At 43.0% G+C, this 21,251-nt stretch overlaps 1 protein-coding gene across 1 annotated transcript in view; it reads left to right on the top strand.

Annotated features, from left to right (window-relative positions):
• KCNMA1 (potassium calcium-activated channel subfamily M alpha 1) overlaps window positions 1-21,251 on the top strand; it is a 507,394-nt gene that overhangs the window by 125,848 nt on the left and 360,295 nt on the right. The window contains exon 3 of the mRNA XM_049645990.1: window positions 21,176-21,237. Coding sequence (XP_049501947.1) covers window positions 21,176-21,237 — 62 coding nt within the window. The remainder of the gene's footprint in view (window positions 1-21,175; window positions 21,238-21,251) is intronic.

Genomic DNA, 21,251 nt, shown 5'->3' with positions numbered 1-21,251 from the left:
GCAAGCCCTTGGGCTTTTCCTTCCCTCCTTGTCGTCCAGTCTCCATATTTTGCCTTTGCCTCTGCTTATAGTCGGGCCTTGGACAAGTGATTTCCTCTCTGGGTCCCTAAATGCGAGCCCAGTGCTAGATGTCCTTGATGATTCCTTCCCAGAGTAACATTCAATGACTTTTTGGAATTCTTGGAACCATCCTTGGTGTTCAGTTCTCTTGGCTTTAATACCTTCACTATTAGGTACTATCAGAGCTCACTGTCTGAGCAAGGGCCCAGATTCCTGGGTTCATTCCCCTTTGAACCTTTGAACCTCCTGCTAAACTGGAGCTAGTCCAAAAGTCAAGAAGGGAATCCTGATGCCTGGAGCCATTCTCAAACATCTGTTTATGAACTTTCCATTGGTAAAGGCTCTCTGAGGTCAAACCCTTCCAAATAGGAAGAACCCACTGTCTACGTAGTTGACCATCCATGACCATCCGTTAACCACCCATGAAGGAGATTCTCAGATGATAAACCCTTCTGTACACCTGATAATCATTGCCAATGTTTTTCACTGAAGCACATATCTGAACAGGGACCTTAGGGTTAATCACTGGGTGTTGGGGCACCTGGGTGGCTCAGTAGGTTAAGCAGCCAACTCTTGATTTCGGCTCAGGGCATGATCTCGCAGTTCGTGGGTTCGAGCCCCACATTGGGCTTTGTGCTCACAATGCTGAGCCTGCTTTGGATCCGCTGTCTTCCTGTCTCTGCCCCTTCCCTATTTCTGTGCTCTCTCTCTCAAAAATAAATAAATGTTAAAAAAACAACAACAACACTGGGCGTGAACTGCAGAGAAAGCAACAAACATCACCCTTTCATCTAGAGGGAGACAGTTTCCTGGGACGGTGGACACTGTGGCAAAAGCCAAGTCTACTTCCATCTCTATCTCTATCACTTCTTGTCTCAGCTTCTCTCCCTACAAAGCTCCCCATGAGCTTGCTTGTAGCAGTGAGGTTTACCATCCAGTAGAAAAGAAACCCTAGGTCAGTTGGTTAATAGACCAAACTTAGCTCCATTTCCTCTGATAATCAGTAATTATTAATCACCTGCATTCTCCCCAAAGCTGTATACAGTCCTTTCTTTTGTATCTCTGGGACAGCAAATGAAACCAGGATTAGCCAGCCAAGGTTTGTGATGCCTGGTATGCTTGTGTTTGTGTTTTTGGCTCACAGGCTGCCTTTGCTAGGATGAAATTGTGGGCCTTCCGCTGGGCATGGCTCAGCAAGTCTGCTAGTGTCTGTGCTTTATTGGGCAATAAATTAATACAGAGCACTGCCAAGGAAAGAGATAAATGGATAGGACAGCAAACACATTTTTAACAAGGAAAATGGCTTTGTTTCTCAGTAGCATCATTTAAATGATTAGCTCAGTAATTGTGCAGGTTCCTTGATTGGGAGTGGGGGAGGGGTTCCTGATTGAACGCATCTCTGGGAGGAACTGTGCGGGCATCCTCACTGCCTGTGGGGTTTTGCGGAGAGGAGGAGGTTCCTGGGTCCTGGGAGAAGCTTGCATTTTCGTCACGAGTGACACAAATTCTGCCTGGGTTTTCAGCCTATAAATAGCATGTGGTTCACGGAGGGCTGTACCTGCAGGCTATAATCAGGATAGTCACACTTGAAGGAGTTAGGAGAAATCTTTTATGATTTGTCATGGTCATTAACTGCATCCTATGGTTAATAATGGCGAGAGGGAAGGAGCAAGGAAAAGATAGACCCTGAGAGAGGAGGCTTCTTGTTTGCAACAAAGATCTCACAAAGCCCAGAGAAATTCTAGATTTCAGCATAAGGCAAGACCCTCAAGACTCAAGTGAAAGGCAACAGAAAAGAGAAAGTAAACCCCTCCCTTTCCTGTACGTACATGTAAGCACCAGATTGTACATGTCTTGTCATAACTAATGTCTAGGAAGGGTGTTCTCCCCACCAGGACATCAACTGCACAAAGGCTCTTTGTGCCTTGTTCTCTGCAATTTCCCTTGTGCTGGGAATGTTGCCCAGCTTATAGTAGGAGATCAGTAAACATGTGTGAACAAAATAAATTATAAGTGGACTGTTTTCCACCCTCCATATTCTACCCATTATTCCTTCACAGCTTAATTATACTTCAATCATCTCCTTCCCGACAGCCCCGGCCTGAATGGCCATTCTCTCCTCTGCTTACTTGATTAACAGTACTTTTCTTTTTGCAAAAAAAAAAAAAAAAAAAAAAAGAATTGGAAATTGAGTCCTTGGTTTGGGCCATCTTTTCTATTGTCTCAACTTGATATTAAACTCTTACGGTATTGATCTTTTTTATATCCATTTCACAAACCTTTTCAGGTTGCTATAAAATTTTTATCTGCATTTCTCTAGGAATAGATGAGTTGCATAAATGTGAATTCAATTTATCTTGCAAGGATAATAGCTTATCATAATAGACCCTTCATGTAATAAGTACATCAGAAAATAATTTTTGCCTTTATAAGATTTTTTTTCCCACTTCAAATGATTGGTCTATATGCTTAATCGCTCAAGAACTCAGCTTTCTGTAGAAATTGAATTTATGTCTGCATGTGACCAACCTGCTAATTTTTGTTTTAGAAAGACAGGGAGAGAAAAAGAATGGGAAGGAGGCGGAGGAAGAGGACAAAAGAGAGAAAGAAAATATGGATGTATACTGATGCCCATAGCTTACTTTATTATGAGTTTTGAGGGCTTACTTACAGCTATCTTATAGAAAATATTTACAAAAAGTAAGTGCCATAGGATGTAAATTGGAGAAGAGGGAAGACAAATTTAATGCTTCTTCTGCCTTAGGGGGTATATCTTGGTGACTTCTGATAAAGGGAACTTTTCAAGCTTTTCTCGTCTCTGACGCTTATAATGTTTTCATGTATCTCTTCTTGGTAGGGGGTTTAGAAGAAATGGCAGCTCTTTGCCAAGGAATTGCTTTATTGGAACAAATCATTTGCAATAGTAATGTGTTTACTAAGATAAGTGCCATTTTAAATGTAGCATGCTGTACCCCTGGCAAAGAATCTTAAAGATGACTCAAAGCTTTTTTGAAACACTGCCATATAATTAAAGACAACCAACTTAATGATCTAACATTTAGCGTTGTTTTTTACAATTTTACTCCTAGACTGGAAAATAGTTACAAAAATAGCTTCATTTAATTAGAAGGAGAAATATGACACACATATAGATGCATGTATATGTATGTATTTACTTCATTTTAGAAATTATCATTTGTAGAAATAGTCCACTATGTGTGACCAAGTAAACTAATTTAGGGACTCTGCTTTATACTTCCCATTAATTCATCAACAAGTATTCATTGAGGATGTGCCTCATGCTGGGCATTAAGAAGGGGAACGTAACATTCAGGACATAACCTCCAGGGGTTAGTAGTCTAGTTGAGGAGACAAGACATATACACAAAAATAGTTAACCATATGTATCAAGTACTATGGAATGGAGTGTCCTCAAAATATGAAAAATGAAATGTGCTTTGGAATACCAAGCAGAGAGAAGTGGGGAATATATACATTAAGGAGGGCATTTACTCGTTTGTTCATTCATTCAGCAATTCCATGTAAAGCATTTGCTATGTTCCAGCCACCGACTTAGGTGTTGGGGTTATAGCAAACACAAAACAGACCAGGCCTCTGTCCATACAGTTTATCTTATCTTGAGGTTGGACAAGCAATAAACAAGTAACAGGAAATAAGCAAAGTGATTCCAAGGAATGATAAGCCAATGAAGGAAATGAGGTTGTGCTAGGGGACAGGCCAGCGCTGTGTGTACCTGTGTGCTCACTTGCACACCCATGACTCAGCTTCAATAAGGATAGTCAGGGAAGGCTTCTATGAGGAGCTGGCCTGAGATCAGGCCTGAAGAAGGAAAGGGAGCTTGCGAATGGGGTGCGAATTCTATCCTTGCCTTGAAGAACCAGGAAATATGATTTGGAGGATGGGAAAGGGATAGACATTGCAGAACATTTCAGAATATCTGAGCTCCTTTTTCCCTAAGGTCTGGGGTTGCAGTCCTCTGCAAGGTAAGGACTCAGTGAATATTTCTCAAGTGTATCTGTGAATGACTCTGGCAGTCAGAAAGTTGGTAGCCATTGGCAGGCAAGTGATATATATACGTATATACATATATATATAATTGTATATATATATGTATGTATATATATATGTATATATATATGTATGTATATATATATGTATGTATATTCATCTTTCAGTAAGATCATTCTGGAATAAGAGATATCAGTGCGCTAAGTGCCAATCGGCAGGCATCCTGCTGGAAATTTACTTATTTAACATTTATTTATAGAGCACTTACCACATACAAGACACTGTCTTGAGTGCTTTACAAATATTAATTTATTTAATCTTTAGAACTCTTTGAAGTAGCCACTCTTGTTACCTCCTCTGACAGATGTGGGGACCAAGCTATAGAGAGTGGTCTACTCAAGGTCACATGGCTGATAAGTGTCTGGGTACACAGTCTAGCCCTTAACCACTGTGCTTCCTTTCCATAAGAGGAGGGGCCACCCACATCACTGAGAACATTTCAAAGTGTCCTCATCCTGGATTGGTAGAAAGAGAGGTGGGACCTTTTCAGTTGGTTAAGGGCCCTAGAGCAATACTGCCCAGAAGAACTCTCTGTACAAAGATGAGAATGTTCTCTCTGTGCTATCCGGTACAGTAGCCAGTAGCCTGTGTCTGTCGAGCACTTGAAGTGTGGCTAGTGTGACCGAAGAACTAAGTTTTCCAATTTTATTCAGTTTTGGTTCATTTCAATGTGAACCTCAAAACGGAAGCAATCTGGGGGCTCCTGGGTGGCTTGGTCGGTTAAGCGTCCAACTTCGGCTCAGGTCATGATCTCACGGTCCGTGAGTTCGAGCCCCGCGTCGGGCTCTGTGCTGACAGCTCAGAGCCTGGGGCCTGTTCCGGATTCTGTGTCTCCCTCTCTCTCTGACCCTCCCTCGTTCATGCTCTGTCTCTCTCTGTCTCAAAAAATAAATAAACGTTAAAAAAAAAATTAAAAAAAAAAAAAACGGAAGGAATCTGAACTGTTTTTCTGTTAAACACAGCTATGTTGTTTCACTAGGACTAATTTTCACCGAATGCCACAACCATTGCATCACATAAGACACTGTTGTATTGTAGTAGGTGTGGTGGGTGCACAGGCTGTTTCTAGAAGCCCCTTAATAACATTCAACCTTGACTGCGTTGTTGACATAAAAGTATTTTGCCCCTGTGGGGTTAAATGTGAAATATATTAAGCATAAATATCACCTACTTTTTAATTTTTTTAATATGTGGCTACTAGGCAATTTAAAATGACAAATATATGGAAACCAATTTGACAATAAATTTCATGTAAAAAAAACAGCAAATGTAGTCATTTCTATTGGATGCCACTGGCCTGAAGTTCACCCTCAGGCCACTGGATCGGGTGCTCAGTCAAAGGGAAGTACCTATTATGTTTTTGGTGGATACTGAGCCATCGTCCCGATCGCCAGTTCTCCATGGACCCCTGGGCCCTCACATCTTCATTCCATTTCCCAGGGACCAATGGGTGCTGTTGTAACATAGGTTTTGCAGACGGAGTGCCAGGAGACAGAGGTTTGTGAGAGCTTATACATTGCACGTGGCCCCCATTTTGCTAAAAAAGATGTGGATTTGGTTGGAGTTGCAGGATCTTTGAACCAGATCCTACTCCTGCTGTTCTGCTCTTGCCTGTTTCTTTAGCTGGGACGGAGGCCTGCATTGCCACTGGCAGGAAGCAGCTGTCTACCCCTTCCCTCGCATGAGGGCCCAATGCTGCACCTGGACCCAGAGGTGCCAAGGAGCAGGGGTGAGGTGGCTGTGCTTGCAGGAAGCCACTGCCAAAGCACTTGGGCTACTGAAATGCAGGCAGCAGCAAATGTTCCCATCAGTGAGGGCCTCTGGCTCAGGCCCAGCCCCCGCATGCCATCTGTGTCCCTAGAGGTCTGGCATGCAGCAGCCTCCCCGTCAGCCTTGGTGTCCAGGAAGGTTGTGGGTGTGTGCGAGAGAAGTGGGGGTCCTCAGCAACTGGGTTAACTGAGGACCACTCTTCCAAGGTCATTCAAGTGGAGATTTTGGAGAACTGGGTAGTTTCTCCCTTTGCCAGCGCAGAACCCTGACTCTCTGTGTTGGGCTTCCATTTACCCAGCCTCCTGACTGGTGCATATTCTTCCCCAATATCTTAAGATCCTTCCAAACCACTGTTGAGGTTACTGCAGTTCTCATATACATGTAATGAGTGATTTTACCCAGGCTGCACATTGGAATTACCTGAGGAACTTTATTTTATAATATATCAGAAAAATACTAATGCCTTGTCCTACCTCCCAGAGATGCTGGTGTCATTGCTCTGGGGTATAACTTGGTGATCTGGGTTTTAAAAATTCTTAAGTTCTCCTTTTCACAAAGGAACTGATGTATTAAATGGGCCTTTCTCAGAATGTGTCAGAATTTACAGGGAAGGGGGTACAGTGTGCTTGTTGAAAATGCAGATTTCTGAGTCATCTCTTAAGCCTTTGGAATAAGAATATTTAGAGAATTTTAAACAAATGTTTAACAAAAACAGAATTTTTGACAAATAGCCCCAATGGATCACAGGTACACTGTGTTGTCAACATCACTATATTAAATCATTAACAACTTCATATGGATTTTTTTTTGTTATCCCTTGTGCATTTTAAAAGGGCCAAGAAAGAAGGTTAATGCAAAATTCAAAGGAAGTAATCTCTAATGATTCTCACTGTTAAATTTAGACTTCATAAAAGAATTTTCCATTATGGGGGATAAGACTGGAAAATATGCCAATAATGTATACATAAAGCAGTAAACATACAGTTTCCTTGGGGATGGGAGAGAGGGTTGCTTATGGTTTGGGGGACAAGTGGGATTCGTGCTTACCTTTTGTGTCCGGGTTGGGGGGGGGGGGGGGGGGGGGGGGGGGGTTCTGCCATCAAAGCTATCCAAGAAAACCTTCTAGCCTTGATGCTTCTTCACCAAGGAACTCCAAGAAAGCTGATGGAACCCCACAAAGTTCCACCAGGGGAAGGTTTGGCAGTTGCTGACAGCCTCATAACCTGAAATTCAGAAACTTGCTTTGGTATCATGGATTAAAAGAACAAAGGTAGAGAGTCAAGCCTCTGAGACCCAGCTCTGCCTCTTGCAGAAGACATTTAAATTCCCTGTGACTCAGTTTCTCTATCTTCAGAAAAGAGATACCTCTTCCTGCTTGAGAATAGCGGGTCCTCATTCAGTTCAACTCAGTCAGTGTTTAACCCTGCCCTCACTCTGCCCTGTCACAGTGAGTGCATAACAGCACCTTGGTCCCTCCATCCACTCAGGAAATGTTAGTGGGACAATGGTTAAGAAGCTTTGGATGTGCTGTTTTCTGTGTGTAAAATGCTTGTCTTCTTCTAGTTAACTCCTTCTTATCCTTCTTCCCTGGGGAAGCCTCCTTGGACCCCACAGTTGACAAAGCTCTCCATTCCTTCTTTTCAGAGTCCTCTTTGCCATGTACAGTTTTTACTCTGTAGTGTGACCATTGGTGGAGTGTCTTTCTTTCCTCTAGGTTGTAAGGTTCATGAGGGCAAGGGTCCTCTTTGGTTCTCTGCTGTATATTCAGGCCTAGCACAAAGCTTGGTATGCAGTAGTTACCCAAATAAGTGTTTATAGAATGAATGAATGAATGTATGTATGAAAGGTGGAGACAAAGACACACTTTCTGCCCTCAAGGAGATCATGGACAAGAGGCTGAGAGAAAACTGACGACTATAGTCAGGAATGTGAGACATGATTTGATAAAGTCTGCTCAGAGTCTTTTAGGAGTTGCCTTCAGTGAAGCATCAGATGAAGTTAGGGAATGCTGAGAGTTGTTACCTTGTCTGCTTCTCAATGGTTTGATTTTTCAATAGAATAAATGGAAGGAAGGAAGGGAAGGAGGGAGGGAGGGAGGAAGGAAAAAGAAACAAGGCTTTAAAAAAATCCAATCACCCTGTGTAGTTGAAATAGCATTTGAAACAAAATGTGGAATGGCAATGTAAAATGACAATTGTGGTTGCTTCCGGAGAGAACGTGTCAAGAGAACGTGTCAAGCAGACCTGCATTCTTAGGAAGGTCAGTCAGCCCAGAGCACACAGGGAAGCCAAATTAGTGCCAGATGTTTCTTGCAGGGAGGTGGAGCTTGAACCAAGGGAGTTGGTTTGCCTTTCCTCTCTCTTAGACACATCTGGGGGAAATGGTCAGAAGCCTTATCTTTGGTTCCATTGATTTTAGAAGCTTTGTGGGCAACTAGTCTTTAATGCTGCTTCGTTACAACAGTAAAGGAAATAGTTTATTGATAAGCTCCTGTGTTCCATTTGTGGGACTTTTGGATTACTTTGTCTAGAAACAAGTCTTCTCAGCCACATGGTTACAAGTCCTAGTTGAAGCACGTCTTCAGAAATCTAAGCTTGCATATTGGAAGTGGGGGCTTTATTAGTTTTATTAGCAGTAGTGGTATATCTAAATTCTTGGGATTCCTTCTATGGAGAGGATTCATCAACTTAGTTAAAAACAGCAAACATGTTGCTGGCATTATCAGGTGCATTTAACTAGAGTATTAAAATTATTTTGAATAATATTTCAAGATAGAGTTCTGACCAGTTTTCTCCCTTTTGGAAGCCTTCAAAATTTATAGATATTTTAAAGGAATTTTGTCCATATAGCACATCCCCAAAACAATTTAAAATGTTTTTACACCCATCTTCAAAGAAGACAGAATGTCTTCAAAAGAGTGACTTTTAAATTTTTTTCTGATGGTTTAAAGCAATGATTCTTAAAATGTGGTCCCTGAATCAGCCACATCAGCCTCGGCTGGAAGATGTTACAGATGCAAATTCTCAGGCTCTCCCAGACTTATTGAACTGGAATCTCTGGGATGGGACTCAGCAATGTGTGTTTTAACATGCCCGGCAGATAATCTGATCCATACTCCTATTTGACAACCACTGTTCAGCTGCCGCACAAATGTCTCAAAAGGCTTTTGATGCTGGGAGCCTCATCTCGGCATCTGTCATCCTACTTTGCACAAAAGTCAAAGCTAGAGTTTACATTTGATAAAGCAAATTTGACCATTGTCTCCTACTCTGTACCCCATGCCAGCTCAACCCTGAGTCTGTAGTGGGCACTTGGCAACCACGTGCAATGATGAATGAATGGATAGCCGTAGAATGGTGCGAGACATTCAGAGGAATGAGTTCTTGTGCAGGAAGATCTTATAATGGAGCGGACAGGGAGGGGAATTTGGTGATCAGGCTGAGGCAGTGCTGAAATGCGTGGCCAGATTGTGGCAAGAGCTCCCAAAACCCTGAGAAGGTGATGGTACTCCCCCAGGTATAAATTGAAAAGTTGGAAAACCCGTACGAAGACTCAAGGACGTCCATCTCGATTCTGATTTCTCCTTCATAACTGTGTCAACCTTCATAACTGTGTCAAAGCTCTTAAAAATAGGAAATAAAAAGTTCTTCCATGTTTTCTGGCTCCTGCCTTGCTGAGGACAGACTGTGTGTGTCTGGTCTGTCCGTAGAGAGACTGAAGTATGAAGGAGACCTGAACATCATACACATGCTCATCCTCTTTTTTTTTTTTTTAAGTTTGTATGTATTTATTTTGAGAGAGAAAGTGTACATGCGAGAGAGGGCAGAGTGGGGGGGGGGGGTGGTCGGAGAGAGAGAATCCCTAGCAGAATCTGCACCATTAGTGCAGAGCCTGATGCAGAGCTTGAACCCACAAACGAGACCATGACCCGAGCTGAAACCAAGAGTTGGATGCTTAACAGATTTGAGCCATCTAGTCACCCGCTCTTACCCTTTTTAAATGGCCTTGAAAAGACAGTAAATGGCATTACATAGACAGTCCCCTTTCTCCTCTTTTGTATCTAAACTAAGTGTGAGGCTGAGAGAGGCAGGAAAGCTATATTACCTGATCATGCTCCCATCCCTCCTTCCCTAACATGTGCCCCATGGGAGGGGAACTTGCGGTTTTCTGATTGTTGGTGTCCTGTAAGCCAGAGCCCTAGTTATGCTGTGCGCAGTATTAGCATCTGATCATCACTGGGTAACAGGGAGATGCATGAGATGTTGCAGGAAGTAGGGCGATAGCTGGGGCTGTAGTCCAACCTTTCTAAATTAACAGTGATGCAGTGTTTGGTGGGGCATCCACCCCCATGCAGGACAACCATAATTACATATGGCGACATTTGTACCGGTGACCTTTGCCTTCTGATCTTCCATGCTGTCGGGGTGGGAATTTGTGAGTGTGAGGAATGCTATCTTGTGAAGATTCCTACTTCTTTCAGGATAGGTAACTTCTTTGTAAGAATATAATAGTACATTAAATATATATATTATATATTATATATATTTTTTTAGTATAATATAGTATATATACTATATATACTATAATAGTATGTTATATATATAAATATATATTTCTTTTTTTTTTCAATCTGAGGTGAGGGAAGGAGGGAGATATATCAGAGGTGGACAGGCTAGAACCTTCTCTTTGGAGACTTGGGTCTCAACCCACTATAAACTTTAGTAAAAGGGGCCTTGCTGGTTTCATTCTCATCTAGATGGCATTTGCCAAAGCCAACCCCTTTGTTATGGTCCCAAAAGAGGAAATGGAGTGCTTTTGGAACCAAGTACATGAACATGAAACTTCATGGTCAAGCCCAGTGTGGGGTAGGTGACTGATTCTGAAGCCTGGTCAATGTTGGTGTCAATGTTTTATTGCCAATTGAATGGTTATTTATCATCTTTGGCCAACTTTCTTGATGTGGAGGGCTTTTGGTGGCATTGCTTTCTAGGGTGCATTGACAATCCTTTTTAAAACAGCACTTTGGTGGCAATATCATAATTGTAAAAGATGGAAATTTTAGGTTGTTCTGGGATGACTTTAAGGTCCTACTAAGGACCTTCCCTTTTGTGGTAAAGAGCAAATTCTTTTAAAACTCCCAGTCATATCTGGGACTTTAGCTACAGTTACCAAAAGACAAAGTTGGTTCTGGCTCTAGTTAGAAACTCTGATACCTGAGAAATTCTTAGCCCCCTTTTTGTATCAGTACTAGATGAGTCTGGAAGTGGGAAGAGAAGGTAGGTAGGAACCCATGTAAGTTCTCTGTGGCTAAATGGCAATAGATTCTGGAACTAAGGGAGAAATTCCAGCTTACTAAGGGATAAGAGCAAACATCCCAGAGAGGTAAGAGTCACCTGCACATAATACAAGTTTCTCAGAGGTACCCTCTGCCATTGAAAGGAGAGATATTAGTATCCCTCTGGAAAGGTGATTATGTTTGAATTTTGACATTTAAATATACTGCTGGATTCTGCTCGCAGATTCTCAGAATTTTCCTTCTATTTTTATTGTGATTAAATTTATTGTGTGTAAAGTTTGCAATTTTAGCCATCTGTAAGTGTATAATTCAGTAGCGTAAGTACATTCACAATGGTGTACAACCATCACCACTCTCCATTTCCAGAAATTTTTGATCAGTCTAAACAGAAACTCTATACATATTAAACAATAACTCCCTGTTCCCTCCCCTGGGCCTGGCAACCACCATTGTACTTTGTGTCTCCTTGAACTTGATGACTCAAGGGGCGGCATGCAAGTGAAATCATGCAATAATGGTCCTTTTGTGTCTGTAATATTTCACTTAGCATAATATCTTTAAGGTTCACCCATGCTGTAGCATGTGTCAGGATTTTTTTCCTTTTCAAGGCTGGTTTTCCATTGTACATATAGATCACATTTCGTTTATCTGTCATCTATCAATGGACACTTGGGTTGCCTCCAAAGCTGTTACGAACTTGGGTGTACAAGAATGTTTGAGTCCCTGCTTTTGCTTCCATTTTTTGCCTAAGAATGGAAGGATTTGAGAAGTAGGGCAAAGGTGGCCATAAATGTAGTCCTTGGTGATGGTGAGTGGCAACTGGTGACCTGACAATGCTCCAGAAGTTTTCTCATCTTATGAAACTAATTAAATTAAAAATCCAGTTGGCCAGCCCCACATGCACTTAAGCCAGGACAATTTCCCCCAAAGCTCATTAGCTGCAAAGTTGGGAGCTTCACCAGCAATTGGAACTCTTTCCCCTGGATTTTTCAGTAATTAGACAGGAAAGGTCTCTCAAACTTTCGACCTCGAATGGAACATTTTATCTTGCTTGCCAGTGCGCCAGTTTAATGCTGTTGGTAAAAATATGTGAAAATCAACCTTTTAAGTTTTGTGATGCAATGATATAAGATTTCAGTGTCATTAAAGTTCGATTCTCAGGAAGGTCACAGGCTTTAGGGAAAGTTTTCTGACTCAGTGTTACAATGGCTTTCCATCATTTCAGTTTTTTGTTTCAGTTATAATAAGTTGAGACCTTCAGAGGAGCACATTTGAGCTCTTCTGTATTTTGTGTTGTGCAAAGTGAAATGAACATGGTCAACAAAACCCAAGATGTAAGATAGTTGACAGCTTCATGGCATTTGGGAAACACTGACCTGCAAAAATTCACACAACCTGTGCCCTGGAGTTATATCAACATGAGCCCCCACGAGACAAGAGATTGGGCAACTGACTTATGATTAATGCCCCCGATTCTTCTTTGGGGGAGGGGGAAAGAAAGAAGGACCCAGACCCTTTTTATCTATTCCATACTAGTCAAATTCTTCTCTGCCTTCTGCAAAAAGCTCATTATTGTACTTAGTTTGTCTATATATAAGCAAGCATATGATTTACAATAAGATTGTCCTTAGTAGCTTACATTAAGGAGCCCTATTATTTTCCAAGGTTTCTTTTTATCTACGGTCATTTTGAAATTAGCTAACTTGGAAATGGACAGAGACACATTACTAGGAATGTAGTTGGTTAATAAATATTAATAGAGACCCAGTATTTGTGATTAATTAATGGAGTATAGGTTTATCTCCGTGTTCCTTACAGCATGTATTATGTATACATACACATCATACAGATATTCATGTACTACTTATACACTTACCTTTACATTAGTTTGTGTCTCACCTCCTAATGACATGTACTTCATTGTGTCCCCACGCATTCCTGGTCCTGACCCTAAATTCTCAACTTCTTCATGTAGCACTCCTGACATCCACCACCTTAATTGAACCTGTTATTCACAAAGACATGGTTTCCCTCTCTTCTCTCATGTGGATGGCTTATTTCCTCACAGTCCAGGGACCCCCTGGACACTCTGATCCTCCATAGCCTCTTCCATCTTTGTGCAAAACCTTTTCTCTTGAGGCTCCTGCTGTACAACTGAACTCTCACCCTGTCTGCTCTCCCTGATGCAGGCTCCTACCCACAGGCTCCTCTGCCATTCAGGGTGATTCCATCCCCGTCCCTTCTCCCTGCCGCAGCCCCAGCCATCCTTGCTGGGTCTTTGGCACATGATTCTCCTCGCTAGCCCCCGTGCATCCTAGATCCTTAATTTCTTCAACCATGATGCCGTCTAGCCCCGCTCCACTCCAGCCACGTGTCCCTTGAATCCTGCCTTCACAGGAAACTATACCTCACCTTCTTCTGGGGTTTGAAACTCCACAAAGTCTCACTCAGTGAAGGTCCATGTCTTTCCAGCTTTCTTTTGCTTTCAGTAGACCTGGTCCCCAAACTTATTCTCCAGTCTTTTCTCCAAATACACATTTATTTGACAAATATCGATTGAGACACTTTGCCAGCTTCTGGGAGTTTAATGATGAATAAAAATGGACACGTAACCTGTCTTCATAGAACTTGCAGTCCAGCAGAGGAGAGAGAAATTGATCAAATGATTGCACACAAAAATGTAAAATGGTTGCTGTGCTAAGTGCTACAAAGTGCCCACTGTGCTTATGGGGGACCTTCTTGCATTAAGTGACAAGAAAGTGGCAGCAGAACTGAGATCTGGAGGATGAAAAGTATATGACCTGAGGTAAGACTTCCAGGAAGAAGAAAATGCTTGTGCAAAGGCCCTGTGGTAGTTGGGAGTAGGGAGGCACACATGGTGAATAAGGACTAAAATTTCTGTTAATTGGAATTTATAACAGAGGAAAGAGGCCAGAGTTTTCAGAGTCTTTTAAGCTGTGTTAGAGATTTTCTTTTTCTTCATACTAAAAGCCATTGAAGTCATTTGAAGCAATATAAGGGGGGAGGGCCCTCTCTAATTTATATCTTGTGTCCTAAAAATCCAGTCCATTCTATAGTGAGTATGGTTTTAAATATTGTATTTTTGGAAGGACCAGATTTAAAAATGCCCCCAAAGGCATCGACATTTTCACTAGGCTTCCTAACATTTGAATAAAACACAGTTTTCTCTTATCTGGAAGTCCTATATGTATTTTATAATTCTAAATACTGACTACTGAAAGCACTTCTTTCTTCTTCCTTTCTTTCATCTTGAATACATCTGTACTTAAACTGTTGTTTGGAGTCTTGGCTTTCAGTGAATCAGTTTACTGCATTTTTTGGTAAGCACTTCATAAGTCAAAAGTATTGTGCCAGAATGTTATTTTGGAAACTTAGGGGACCTTTGGATGTTTAAACGGCACTGTCAAAATATTGGTTTTATATTTTACAAATCTTTTGTTATTTAGGATAACAAAAATATCTTTCTTTGTAGCAAGATTACATCTTCTCTTGAGAGTGATTTAAGGGTGAGGCAAACATTACTGACCAGATTGCGAAGAAAAAAAAAATATCCTTCTTTTTTTTCCCTTAAGAAAACACTGATACTCGGAGTGTGAGTTTCTCTGGGCAAAACTTACAGAAACATAGGCTTTTCGAAGAATCATAGGGGCAGGAGGAGAGGAGACTGGGTGAGACCATCCCTCAATTCCGTGTAGCAATAGCAGAAAGAAGCACAGAGCCAGGAGAGAGCTAGTCCGTGGCCCCTCCAGATTTTGTTGTAGTTTGTGGGATGGCAGGCTGCACGAGCGATTGATTGTGCTACTGGAAACACAAAACTATGAATCCAAGTGTCCATGGTATTCCCACTTGTGATTATCTGAAAGAAACATGCCCTCTGACACGAATTAGTGACACACATAATGGCCATCAGGCTGAATTACAGTTATGCGTGAATGGCATCCCACTGACTTCAAAGAGCGCTGCCTTTTCAAGCCAAACGTTTTTAGTTCTTTTGCTGTGTGCCATGACCTGGCAAGGTCCTGATCTGATAATCATCTGTTCCAATTCCCCATTTCACAGATTGGGAAGCTGAGTCCTGGAGATGTTCTGTGATATGCTCAAGAGCATACTGCTCTCTAAAAAAAAAAAAAAAATTAAAAAAAAAAAAAAAAAAGGGCGCCTGGGTGGCTCAGTCGGTTGAGCGTCCGACTTCGGCTCAGGTCACGATCTCACGGTCCGTGAGTTCGAGCCCTGTGTCGGGCTCTGGGCTGATGGCTCAGAGCCTGGAGCCTGCTTCCGATTCTGTGTCTCCCTCTTCCTCTGACCCTCCCCTGTTCATGCTCTCTCTCTCTCTGTCTCAAAAATGAATAAATGTTAAAAAAAATTAAAAAAAAAAAAGAGCATACTGCTCTCTGCAGCAGAGTCAGGACTCAAATCCAGTCAGGCCTCCTGATGGGAGGTCTGCGCCCTCTGTGCCACGAGTCTGTCTGCCAGTGCACCTGGCACCTGTCCTTCACGGCAACAGACAGGTGGAGCCGGGGTGTTGGGCATTTCTTTTCTTCTCCTTTGGTTTTCCATTCTCCTCTTCCCCTTCCACTTTGGCATTTGTGATGGTGGTTCTGTTCCTTCTGTGTCCTCTCCTTCCTTGGACATCCCAGAAGTGTTGGTTTATATGTGTGGCATTTACCAAAGCCACGGGGGACTCCTGAGTAATTTAAACTTCTGGATTCCTTGCTTGTTGAGAGCAAAGACCAGGCCTGACTTTGCTCTTTAAGTTTCCTATTTCCCTCTCTCTCCCTCCGGGCTTTGCACATAGGAGTCCAGTAAATGTTTGTCGGAGTTGTTAAATTCACCAGACCAAACATTTTAATTTGGATGCTGGAATGATGTGATCACTCATCAACAAAACGTCCCCACGTTGTTTTGCCTTGGGAATTCTTGGGTCTATTGTTTTTATATAGTGAATTTTATTGTATATAAATGATACCTCAATAAAAAAAAAAAAGTGATGTGCCCTAGGGATTCTGTGTAGAAAATGGTCCATTTTCGGAGGGGCGGCTGCTGCCAGTAGCTGGCGACAGCCCCAGTCAAACGTGCAGAATCATTAATTAGGGTCATTTGTTCGGCTGTGAGCTGAGCAGAATGTATAAAACCTGCCCAGGAGAGAATTGATTCATCCCCCTCTCTGTACTTTTCAGAGTACTTCTAACACGATCCTCAAAGCCTGCAGGCCTCATACATATGTTCTAATGGGCTAATTGTTAAGGCGACATTTGTAAATTAATCCCTGACTTGAGCTAAGTGGTTTCCCCTAATGGCTTTAATTCAGTGACTCCCATTCTTGGCCATACATCAGAATCACTGGTGGAACTTGTGAAAAATAGAGGTGCCCGGCTTCCCCCTCCCCCGAGCTCGCCGTTCTCTGGTTCCAGGGCAGGACGGGGGCATCTGTTTTTTTTTGTTTTGTTTTTTTTTTCTTTTTTTTAGGAAAGCTGCTCAAGTGTTAGGATTGTGGTGGTAGCCACCTTTATGAGCCTCTGCTCCAGTGTCTGGAGGCCCTCGAAGACTTGCGTCGACTAGAAGCACTTGGGTCCAACTCAATGACTTGGGACCAGTTTCCAGAACAGGCAACGTGCCTAAGAGCCCCCCTTCCTGATTCGTTCACTCTGTGTCCACCTCACTGGGACTGTCCTTTCCTTGACGAGCTCCAGTGACCTGAGGGGAGCTATTCTGTGCGTTGCTATCCTGTTTCCCGTTTTTTGAACTTTTGAGACATTTGGAAGATCTTCGGGGCCTGCTGCAATGTCCATCATGAAAATACCTGTGAATACCCCCTCTCTGTTCTCCATTTATCATCACGTTCCTGGTGCCAGCCAGTTGTTAAGGACAGACTTATTTCTTTTAAATTTTCTGCCTCTGTGTCTCTGTGTGTCCGTGTTCCTGGCATTCTTCTGTGCAAACACATGTCATGCTTGATCTTGAAGTTTTGAAAAGCAATGATGCAAGGGCACCGTTGTTTCAATTACATTTGTCAAATCGCTTTTGTTTTTAGGTATCTGGCACTCTGTAAATATCACGACGTACTTTGTATCAGCACACAACATGTGGGTATTTTCAGTAAACCTAAAAATACGGCAGTTAGCACCATCCCCGGTAGCCAAGGTGATTTGGTGAACCCGGCCTAGGAAAGCTAGAAAGCCTCTGGGAAAGGTCAGCACACAATGTGCCCTGAGAGGGAATGCTCATACGTCCCATGTGTCACACTGTGCTTACAAGATCTTGTTTGCCACAGTGCTTTGTAAAGTGCTTGCTTGTTATAATGTGTCTTCTGTGACCCAGCTGCTGGAGGGCTAGTGTTTTTCTGTCTTAGGAATTATGCTTTTCTTGGCCTCTTCTTACCATGTCCCTTGGGCTTCAATGTCCCTTATTCCTGGGACCATCGAAGCACATGGAAGGACTCCCAGTGGCCTTCCCCCTTACTGAAGGGATATTAGAGTAGCCGTTACGTGTAGGAAAAAGGAGCACTTTGAGGACAAAAGGCGTATTGAGACAAGAGCCCCTGTTGTTCTGCCTGTCCCTAGCTTCTTCTCCCATTTATATCTCCACCCAGTCAATACCTTATTGCATATTGACTATACCTATGCCATACAGTTGAGCACTGATTGCATAATAGCATAGCATTCATCTATGTAAGGATTACTCTGCAGAAGAGTGTATTTCATGACTGTAAGTGGACTTCTTTCATTTTTCCTAGGGCCTTAGGAGATGTGACATAAATACTTAAGATAATTATTTGGGGGTACTCTATAACATAACCATCATAGCATTTAGGCAAAACAAATCTAATCATTTTGTGTAGTTGGATTAAATTTTTTCATATTTAAGCAGAGTTCTCAGACAATGGGGGATTTGTCAGAGAGGGAGAGGTAAGAGATGGAGAGAACAAGAGAGAACTAGTCCTTGGCCAAGGCCCTCTAGAAGACAAGTCCTTGTTGGATCCCTATTTTCATGGCCTAATTCAAAGGGTTGATTCCTTTTCTGCAGCATCTGGATCCAGGGTGACAATGTAATCAAGCCTGACATGATAAAGAGCCATGTGGCAAGTTTCAAAATCACATGCACAGCTGCCTTAATACTGAGAAGCAGGTACCCCCCACCCCCCGCCATTGATCATTTTATTCCTGGAGGCAGGTGGGTGGAAGAGTTTGGACACCCTGAACCTCCTCATGAGAAAGCCTTCCGGCAGAACATGTGGACCCGAGAATAGGTGCACCCAACAGCTTCAGTTCTTGGGAGCTTTGGAGGTCATTTTTCTCCTGGATTTCTTCCCTCCCTTACCCTCTCAGAGAGATGCCGCTCTTTGAGTTTGCATCGTGAGAAGATAGCAGGAGTCCTCTCCTCCTGTCACTGGCCGATTTGCTTAAATAAGCTGCACATTATTCCCTGTCACAGAGGCCGAGCGAAGGCAGCTGGGACAAATTAGTGTCAGCTACTTCGTCTGGCCCCCCAATGCTGGGAAACCCTCGCCATTGCTGGAGAGCTTAGATTTTGAGCTCATTTCATAATGATGTAGATGCCATTTTCAAGGACTTCCATCCTTTTTCCTCTCCTCTCCCCTCTGTCCCTGCCCTCCCCTCACTGGCCTGGATAGCCAGCTCTGACCAAAGCTCAGCATTCACACACACACACACACACACACCAGCTGACAGAGATTACTCTTGGGTCAGCTGTTTATGAATGAAGAAGAGGTCCTTTTCCTGTGTCCTGGCCACGCCCCTTCTCTTTGCAGCATTTTGAGAATGAGGTCGGGGCGGGGATCTAACTGCTTATGTCTCAGAAATAGCAACACAGATCAAAATTAATCTTAAGCTTTTTGTTTTGCTGCCTCATTCAGATAATGGAGGGAAAAGCTGAGGCCTGTTTATGCTTTTGTTTGTTTGTTTTTGTGCATAACTTTGCAAAGAATGAATGAGTGAGTGTGTGTGAGGGGAGAGCCTGGGGTGAGCCTGTCAGGGGGATTAGCACCCGGTAGAAGGTACTTGGGTAGAAGGTACTTGCTAGCAGACTGCATGCAGGGTTTCCTTGCATTCAGCTGCAGCGTGGTTTAGTTTTTGAGACAAAATGGAAGAATAAAATAAGCCCCAGTGGTGTACTGTTTTACCACTTCCTTTTGTAAAGATAATCTGTCAGGTGCTATGAGGCTGTGTCTTCCTTCCACAGTGTCCGGCAGTTTGTAACTGTCAGTGTTTACTGTGTGGTCCGCTCTCTGTCCCAGGAGCTCTGTGGGGTTCTGCAATGTTTTGAATGAATACCGTATGCAGATTTCACTTCCTATTGGCCACTTCGGTGCACACACACAATACAGCATGATCCCCGCCCCCCTCTCTCTCTCTCTCTCTCTCACACACACACACACACACACACATACACACACACACAGCTCGACCATGCCCAGCCATTACATAAACTGAGATTCATCTCTATTCACCAGCCAATGCCACAGTGATGTCAATATGTAGATACTATGAGGAGGCTGACGCTTCTCTCTGTCTATAGACCCTTTAGAATATTAGCATATCTAAAGGTATTTGTTGAGCCCTGGCACTGTGTGTGGTCATGGTGTTTACTTTTGTTTTCATTCTTAATTATTGGCTCTCCACGTCTTTATTTTTGAGACCATTAAGTTGCCCTTCCGGTCTCCTCTGTCAAAGACTAAATAAAATAGGATGTGGAGTGGGGACACGAGTGTTGGTATCGGCTTCCGCTGCTACATGTGCATTGGATGGACTTCAGTGTGACAGGTATCTTTTGAAGGAGATGCCAAACTGTCTTTCAAATCAGTGGTGATTAATTTTGAGTGAAGAGTGTAAAGATGAACAAGGATTCTTGTGTAGCTGGCCTAACGTATTACCTAATTTGGCTTCCTGCACTTGAACTATTTCCAGAATACTGAGAAGTGTTGTAACCACACACAAACACACACACACACACGCATACATATACACACACACACCAATGTATATACACACATTTGTACAAGCAGAAAATTTATGTTTTTCAAATTGATGTTTCTGGTGTGGGGACAGGAAGTAAATCAGGGGTTGTGTAGGGCTGGGGGTAGGAACGGGGATTAACTGTTCATGGGCGTGAGGGCTCTTACCGGGATGATGAAAATGTTCTGGTACTAGAAGATCATAGTGATGGCTGTACCACTTGGTCAATTTACTTGAAGTCATTGATTGAATTGTACACTTACGATGGGCGAATTTTATGGTATGTAAGTTATATCTTGGCAGAGCTGCGAAAAATGGATATTCCCATATCTGAGTTCCTCCAGGCCCAGATTACACATAAGATGACCAATTGTATCACCCGGAATTTTTATTCACTCTTCCCACTGGAGTGTGCTGACTTCATTGCAGAGAAGCGGGACCCTGTGCTAATAGGGCTAGATGAGACCCAAAGCCATAGATATAAGAGTCTACCCTGACCCCTGTTGGCCAGCAGTGAGGTTGCTGCCCGCTGCAAGGTGCGGAGTCAGCATCAGGGTATCCTGGGGAGGGGGGGGGGGGGGGGGGGGGGGGGCCCGAGGGGCTGAGATTCCCAAGCGGGCCCCAGAAAGCAGTTGGAACCCTGCTTCCCAGCTGCTGCCGCACCTGTGTCAAAAAAAAACCCGAAGTGGGGCGCCTGGGTGGCGCAGTCGGTTGAGCGTCCGACTTCAGCCAGGTCACGATCTCGCGGTCCGTGAGTTCGAGCCCCACGTCGGGCTCTGGGCTGATGGCTCGGAGCCTGGAGCCTGTTTCCGATTCTGTGTCTCCCTCTCTCTCTCTGCCCCTCCCCCATTCATGCTCTGTCTCTCTCTGTCCCAAAAATAAAAAAAAACAAAAAAAACAAAAAAAAAAAACCCGAAGCTTCCCAGTGTCGGCTCTTAAGTGATGGCATTTTCCTCTTCTTTTGCAGGTTGTCTTAGTCTTTGCTCTCAGCATTGGTGCACTTGTAATATACTTCATAGATTCGTCAAAGTGAGTATTCAAAT

The sequence above is a fragment of the Panthera uncia genome, chromosome D2, assembly GCF_023721935.1.
Source record: "Panthera uncia isolate 11264 chromosome D2, Puncia_PCG_1.0, whole genome shotgun sequence".
In the NCBI taxonomy this organism is placed as follows: domain Eukaryota; kingdom Metazoa; phylum Chordata; class Mammalia; order Carnivora; family Felidae; genus Panthera; species Panthera uncia.
The sequence above is the reverse complement of the archived record's forward strand: the minus strand, read 5'-3'. Positions and strand labels throughout refer to the sequence as shown.